The sequence below is a fragment of the Anneissia japonica genome, unplaced genomic scaffold, assembly GCF_011630105.1.
Source record: "Anneissia japonica isolate Jap-2015-1 unplaced genomic scaffold, ASM1163010v1 scaffold275_len1219475_cov178, whole genome shotgun sequence".
Lineage (NCBI taxonomy): Eukaryota > Metazoa > Echinodermata > Crinoidea > Comatulida > Comatulidae > Anneissia > Anneissia japonica.
The window spans coordinates 226,251-234,899 of record NW_022752912.1 but is presented as its reverse complement, the minus strand read 5'-3'; the positions used below and the strand labels follow the sequence as shown (position 1 = coordinate 234,899).

Below are 8,649 nucleotides of genomic sequence, written 5' to 3'. Positions count from 1 at the left end.
ATATATATATAAGCCTTGGTAATAATAGGACTGGAACTGCATCTATTGACATTGTACACATATAATGTAATTCAATGGTTATTATTGACTTTTGCTAATTAATGGTTCCTTAATTAGCAGCTTAATGTTAACTAATTTCCCTTCAATTTCTTACCCCTTTACAAATTAATGAACAACTGCAGAATCATTAAGCTATAAACATTATAGACCTGCATGATCATCTCTTTTAGCACCGGAAACAACTACTGCAGATGAAAACCCTATAATTCACCTTTACGTGCTACTTTTGAATATGAATATGTATGAGCTGTTAATCAGGTAACACGATCAGCCTTGTGCGTAATCCTTACGGACCAATCGGATGGCAATGCCTACCATGTCAGTGCTCATTATAAAAATGTCAAAAATACAAGTTTCATTTTTATTTTCCATATTAAAATAATCAACTTTTAAAAACATTTTCTCTTCCTGGAGACTGTTTGATTGCTAATGTTATTGAAAGATAATTCCGGATTAATGCAAAGTCATTCATGTCATCCATATTATAGAATGTTTTATTTTAAAACTTAACACATTTACTAAAAAAATTTCCATTCAAATTTTTACTATCCACCAAAAATACATAGTTTTCAAGTATATGAAGTGGAGTGTTCATTTCCGTACGCTTAAATTAGATTTTTAATTTTTTACACGCCAAATCTTACGCTACATTAGTGAAATTTTTTCTTAGAGTTCGGTCATGAGGGCTCTTGACAACGACTCACAAAATATACCAATAGTATTACAATATCTTTACTTATTTATGAGGATGCTTAAAGAGGCGTTTCTTGAAGAAGCTTTTACAAAAATGTCTTTGATCACTTGTGATGCAAGTGCTGGCTCCTCTCTCTCACATTGATCTATTTTGGTTGATGCTCAAAGAGGTGTTTCCTCGAGGAGGCTTAGTAAGAGGTCTTCTTTAGTGATGCAAGTGCACCATTTTCTCAGCGATCTATTTTGGAAGATGATTAAATAAATCTGCTAAGAGATTAGCAGGAGGTTCTTGATCTACTGTGATGAAAGTGGGCCTCTTCCACAGGGATATATTTTTAGGATGCTGAAAGAAAGGCTTCTGGAAGGCAGTCTGAGCAGCAGGTCTTAAATCTTCCGATGCAAGTGGTGAATTCTCTTTTAGTGATCTATATTGAAGGATGCTCAAAGAGGGGTTTCTGGAAGGCAGTTTAGTAGCAAGTCTCAAATCTTCTGGTGCAAGTGGTGACTTCTCTTTCAGTGATCTATTTTGGAGGATGCTCAAAGAGGTATTTCAGGAAGGCAGTTTAATAGAAAGTCTCAAATCGTCTGATGAGAATTCCATTTCAGTGATCTAATTCTGAGGAAGCTTAAAGTGGTATTTCTGGAAAGCAGTTTAGCAAGGAGTCTTTTTTGATGCAAATAATGTTCTAGTGTGAAAAATCAAAGCGGTGTTTCTGGAAGGCACTTTAGCAGGAGGTCTTTGATCTCTTGTGCTGCAAGTGGTGGCTCCTCTCTCCAAGATCTTTCAACAATTTTCACCATCTGAAATTAGAATAAATACAATTACTCTGACCTGCTATTTGCAAATTTATCAAAATTACAAATAATATTCTATTCTAGTGCTCTATGTGTTGGATTGATTCAATTCAAGTACAGAAATATATGATTATGATGATAATGATGATTATAACAATAAGAATAATAAGATAATGATAAAAGTAGTACAGTGAAAATACATTAATAATAATAAAATAGTCCTGTTTTTATATACATATATTTATCCAATAAATGACTTGTGCATTGAGCTGGTCTATGTGACGGAATGATTTTTAAAAAATATATAAAAAAAGAAAAGAAAAAGAAGATGAATTGAACACATCTATATTACGACGGAAACCTTCTAATATAAAAAGAGAGACTTGGTAATATATAATTATCAAAAAAATCCAACAATGATATATATTTCTCAAGTCATAGTTGTTATTATTGATTAAAGGCTAGTACAAGTTTGCAGATATCCGTATTAGTTGTATATTATGTAAGTGATGAAGACATGTCCATAAGGATGGTATGCCAATATTGTATTCTTGAACAAAAAATGAAAAATACTGAAAAGCAATACTGTAATGAATAAAGGTGGATAATCCACACGAAAGAGAAAAAAAAATATATATTTATGCCATTATTGCTATTTAATCTTTAGCCTAAATGACCTTTAATTAACTTAGGTTGAATATTGAAGACACTAAAAAAGTACTATTTTCAAAAGAAGTATGTTTGTGATCAGGTAATTAGAATCGGATTTAATTTATTTCAGGCATAAGTTAATAAATTAAATTTATGATTTATTTCTGTGACCACAATCGTCTCAATGGAATGAACAGTCAACGGTCCATTGACCTTAAATTCAGTTGTTAATTTCTTGCAGACAGGACACAATAATGAAAGAGGATTAAAAACACTGTAGCATTTGTGTTTATATCTACAACACTCTTTCTCTGTCTCTTTAAAAAAAAACATTCACCAAAATGATTTTGTCATGTCATTTATTTGGACTCACTATATATATACTGTCTCTTATACACATCTAGAGTTAACGATTGTGTGCAAAACGGATATTAGTCACTGAGGGCTTTCGTTAACACTAGGGAATGAAATCTTTAATTTAGTCATGAAATAATTATTAAATTAATTAAAAATACCTTGAATGGGTGTTTAAAAAAATAAAATTATAAACATTAATCATGACATTACTTGTAGCAACAAAAAAAAAACAAAAAACAAAAAACAAAAACCAAAAAAAAACATTGACATTAGTAATTTTAACCAGTTTGAAAAGAAGTGACAATTGCTTTTTAATATCATCTTGTTTTTGCTTTCAAATTTTGGTAACAGTGAGGGCGCTATTCTCTTGCTCCTGTGTCGCACAAATAGTCTCATCATAGACAAACAATGTTGGCAGGTGTACGTAAATCTGGGGGAATGACATCAATACTGGATCGATTGTCACGGCACCCCAGTGAGTAATACCTCCCCAAAGGGCAACGACCTACTGAAATTACTATTCCGATTAGTCAAAAGCCCTAAAATTTTACCCTCTGATAGGATTAGAAAAAAATTACACATGACACACACTTCACCATAGTAGAGTCATGGTCTCGGCCGTTAATCTTATCAATAATCAAACCAGGAAGCCAGGGTTATTCCTCATCAAACCAAAATAATAACCATACTATAAAATTAATAAGATCCATATTTTTTTCTATTTATAGCTGGACTCGCTTATTGCTACTCCGAGAGTACACAACTCCATAAAATGTTAATTGCTGAGAACAAGCTTTATATTGAAATGAGGACCAGATTTAGTAAGTGTCAAGATTTTTATTAAGAAATAATCACTTAATTCGAATTGGAGAGGTGTGAAGTATATTTTGTAGGGGAGGTGATTGGTACCTCCTCTTACCAGTATTTAATATCCTTTTGCAGAAGTTCAAGGATTAAAAATGAGAGGAAGATTATTCATAATCATGTTTTATAACAAAAAAAAAAAATTAAAAAAAAAAAAAATCAGTTTAAAAAAGTTTTTTAAAAAAAAAAAAAAAAAAAAAAAAAAAATTCTCGTCCATTATACTTTTTTCCTGGAGGTATTTACATGTATTGAAATAAAAATAAAACTACTATTACAACTATTACTAGTACTACAGTACTAATATAATCATTACTAGAAATATATGGAGTGGAGTTAAATAGCTTAATGGTTAAGATGCTTGCCTTTCGATCCCAGGGTCCCAGGTTCAATTCACTCCCTAAGCCTCATAACGAAACATCACTGATAAAAGCATCACATTATTTTCATTTATTTGAGAGCCCCTGAATATCAGCCAACCTTCTAGAATACGCTGAAAGGGTCACCCTATAAATATGGTTAAAAAAAATTAAAATAAAATAAATAAATACAAGCAATAACTATGATAACTATGACAACATGAAATTAACAACATCAATAACAATAATTATATTAATTTTTAAGACTATTACTACTAATATTACTATAACAATAACGAGAATTATCATTAGTATCATTATTATCACTAAATCATTATAATTAATAGTACTATATTATAATTAGTATTGGTATTTTGTTATTATATCACTATCATTACAATTATTAACATTTTATCATCATTAACAATAATTATATTAATTTTTAAAACTATTACTACTAATATTACATAACAATAACAAGAATTATCATTAGTATCATTATTATCATTAAATCATTATAATTAATAGTACTATATTATAATTAGTATTGGTATTTTGTTATTATATCACTATCATTACAATTATTAACATTTTATCATCATTATTTAATAATTATGATCATTAAATTATCATTATAACATTTATTTATTGATATTAACATTGATTTAAATACTTTTTATGTTATTTTATTTTTTAAATAATTTAATTTTTTAAAATTATTTTATGTATTATTAATGTATGCACATTGCTGCTAGATCATTAAACCCCCATTAAACACAGTTTTTATAATTTTCTCCGTCATCAAATATTAATCATGGTAATTAGTATCATTATTAAAATGAAAGTAAAGTATTATGAATTAGTGTGAAATTTTATAATATAATAAACATCTTGGGAGGCTTGAACTATGACCCTTGAATTAGAAGCTAATCAGTAGTTTACAGACTCTTGAATATGTCATCAAAGTTTAAACGGTTTGAAAATGAGATTACTACTAACCTGTTGATGCAGGTAGCCTTTATCTCGTCTCAAAACTTGTAACCAATTGGAGAAGGCCTTACATCTCCTCTCTTCATCTCTAAGCAGTTCTGCCGTTACTTGTGGCAACCAGGAAAATTGGCGCTGCAATTCGGATAGGTAAAACTGATGATGTTTGTTGACACCAGATGGGAGAACCACATCGCAGTCAAAGTATTGAACATCAGGTGTATCTAGATTAGTGGTGCACAGTTCTGTAATCTCTGGCATGAAAGACTCCGAGGTCATTCTCTGTTGCGGTTTCTGGTTGTTTGCAGGTAACATGGGTGTGTATATGTTTTCATTTTGCCAGTGCTTTCTAAGTTGCGGACTTGCAGCTGAATTAAGGCAGTTGTTGAGGGGTGCACAGTTGCAACGACCTTGCACTGGCGTTTGAAGTGGGTCAGTGACATCCAATTCTGGTGAAAGGAGTCTATCTGGTAACAAACATTTTGGACAAGTCAAGTTTATGCCATTCCTGTGATTGTTCACATTATCTGCGCTCCTCCATTTTTTATATAAATGATTGCTGTACTGTCTTCCGTGGTAGTGTACAGGTGATGCAACATTCTTATTGGTTGCTTTTGTAAAACCTGGAGTTCCTGTATTCTTGGTTCCGGTTTTCCGAACATAAAATTGCGAAAGTGAGCTCTTGTGTTTTGGTTCTGGTGTGCCAGGTGTAGATTGGTTTTTCTGATCATTTTCATCGTTCCAGTTGCTATCATCATCAATGGCACCAGTACTACAAGCTTTGCGTAGATCAGAGTATCTTTTATCGCTGTCTGATTCAGGAATTGTCTCTGGGATGTTAGCTCGGCTTTTCTGAACGCCATCCAGAATACTTGAACGATATTCGCAGTCTTGATCAGCATGACTTTGAATCCATGTTTCAATCATTTGGCTTAGGACAGAAAAAGATGGTATATCATTATCTGTTGAGCTCTTTGCATATATCGTTGTGCGACACCTGGGAATATTGCGAAAATGAAAGGGTGTTGGAGAGAGAGAGTTAGATTGTAGATGCCGTGACCAGCCCGGAACCTTATTATTCATACCAATTACAGGATTCTGGTCTTTCTTACCATTTTTATTTGTGGTGAAATTAGAAAGAGATTCCTGTTGGGAGGATATTCCACTATCTGTACTACAAATACTTTTCCTTTTTGATGATCCATCTGGAAGAAGCTGTAAGAGGTCATTTGTTGAATCAAGACCAAAGAGATCATTCTCTGCAACCTCAGTTCCTGATGAATCTGAACTGCTCCTCATCTCATTACTGTCTTTCTCAACAGCTTTGTTATTCTTTTCCTTTTTTAGTGTCCTGGAACTTTTACATAACTCTTCTTCTAAGCTTTTTGTTGGACAAGTAAGTTCACATGAGTTCTCAAGTTGTTGGTCACTTTCTTCCTGAAATTCTGTAAGTAAATTTACAAGACTTTCGCGATACTTTCTATCGTACAATATTCGGTGGTTAAGAACTTCCTCGGATTTATCTGTGTTTATACTTTTTAACTTTTTGCTCTCCATTTCCATTTCTAAAACTTGATTGTTTGCCTCTTCTAGAAGCATATCCAGATGCTTGGTGGTGAGGTCTCCAAAAACTGGAGGTGGCATGCTTTGCACAAAATGATGTCTATGACCTCCACCAACATATGGTTCTCTCTTTGCTGGTCCATCTTCCATGGAAGACTCTCTAACATGTCCATTTAATTTGGAAAATTCTTGTGATTCATTGATGGATTTTATATTTGTGGATTTTGAGGGGGAAGTCATCTCTGCATTTACCTTCACATGAGAAGATTCTTTTGAAGCAAGACAATCATTGGATTTACCATCTCCTGACATTTCTTTTGCAGTATTATCATCCTGAAGAAAAGCAAAATTATTCCTTCCAGTAGCACTGAGATACTTTCTGCATGTTTCAGTTGAAGACCATAACAGCATCTCACACAACATGATTGCAAATGCACGTATATCTGCCACAAAAAGTTCAACGTTCTCTGCCCATTCATTTTCATGAAATACTTTTAAAGAGATCGAACCTGGAACATTCAGATAATTATCTTCATACGTTTTTATTGTTTCCTCCGATTTTTGAATTGTTCCTCCTCGCTTTCTTCGTCTGATTGTTGTAACATCCTTCGCTTTTCCAAAATCTGATATTACCACTTTTAACGTCTGAAATGAAAAAAAAAACAAGTTCAGATTCAAGCTTCCAACAGAATTGAGTAAGAATTGGTAAATAAAACAGAATTGGTAAATAAAACAACATGAAGCACTTTAAAGACTAGTTTTAATGACAATTCTTTCAAGCACACAGCACACTTCTTCAGGTGAATGTGTAAGTAAGTAATTGAGAATGCTCATTAACAATAATTATGTTAATGATACAATAAATATTCATGGCAGAATATAATTGATTTACTCTTACAACTATATAATCAAAATTGTAACCTCAAATGTGATTTTTCAATCTGTGAATCTTTCGTACTCTCTAAACTAACACACGGTCTTATCTAATAAACTTTTAAACAAGATTCAGGAGCTATTTTAAGTATTATAAACTTTTGTTTCTAATGTTTTGAATTATGAACTTGTTTATCTGATTGAATATGCTTCTCTTTGGGAATGACTACGGGCTTTTAAGGTAAACTTGATGAAAACATAAGTCCTCTTAGGTATCTAAAAAAAATAATTTAAATTCCCTCCTCGAGTACATCCTCATATGGCAGCATGTAAACTTAAGATAAACAATTAATTTTCTGGCAAGTTTGAAGATATACTGTATGTGTCTTAAGGATGGACGCTATGGATGATTCTATAAATATTTTACAAAATGGAAACTTTATAACTAGATGGTGGATTATATTGTACACATGGGGCACAATTCAACTAAACTTTACAAGATTTTAACTTGTGTTAGTATACGCTACATGTTGAGGAATTCAATATAAATGAATGGAAACATACACAAAATTATGTAATTTTGATAGAAAATTTGATTATGAGTGTTTAATAGGATATGCAACTGAAATAAAAAGCTTTCACGCTACTAATATTTAAATAATTAATGACTACTTAAGCTTTGAATATTTTCATAATTCAAAGGCTTGGTAAAAGTTTAATACTAAATTATTCAACTCTTAAATACTGTATATGCTCCATCAATTTAAACTCCTGCTTTTGAAATATTCCGCAATTTACACTTCTTAGCTATAAATACTGTATTCAATAATTAACTCTTTGTGTACAATGATTTTTAACGTAACAAATTAAAAAATCCTTAGGCTTCTAATTTTTCAATTAATTTAGTTAACTTCTAAATTTAGAAACTTCTAGCGAATTCGTAAAAACAAATCTTTTCTGTGCGTGATGCCATTCATCTAACTTAAAAACTCACCTCTTTAATTAATTATCTTCATTTTAATTTTTATTTAATTTATTGTTGCATTATGTATAATTCTGAACTTTGTCACTGCGCAGCTTCTTTTGATTTGTTTACTTGTTTTGTGCTTGGGTTAGGGAATGATCATGACTGCCTGTGGGTTGTGAGGTGCCTAAGTGTGTGGGGTGCAGCGCTTCGTATCTGCAAAGAAAGGCGCTTTATAAGTGACCTGATTGCATTGGATTCTAATATTTTCTAATCTGTGTGAAGGTGACAACAATAATCTGTTTCACTCTAGTTTACTGTTGGCCTAGGGATTAAATTATTGATCAGGTGTTTCTGAATAACTGATCAGGTACAATATGTTACAGTAAATCAACTACAAGCAATTAAACAAGTATTAAAAACGAATGAATAGAATATGAATATAACATAATAATACAGACACATATAGTAATTAATGTGGATTT

At 31.8% G+C, this 8,649-nt stretch overlaps 1 protein-coding gene across 3 annotated transcripts in view; it reads right to left on the bottom strand.

Moving 5' to 3' along the window:
• Positions 1-18: 18 nt before the first annotated feature.
• LOC117122453 overlaps positions 19-8,649 on the bottom strand; it is a 49,656-nt gene continuing 41,025 nt past the window's right edge. For all 3 annotated transcript variants that reach the window (XM_033268036.1, XM_033268034.1, XM_033268035.1), the window contains exons 6-7: positions 4,777-6,972; positions 19-1,554 (exon numbers count right to left, since the gene is read on the bottom strand). In XM_033268036.1, the coding sequence (XP_033123927.1) occupies positions 1,453-1,554; positions 4,777-6,972 (2,298 nt within the window). In that variant the 3' untranslated portion in view covers positions 19-1,452. The remainder of the gene's footprint in view (positions 1,555-4,776; positions 6,973-8,649) is intronic.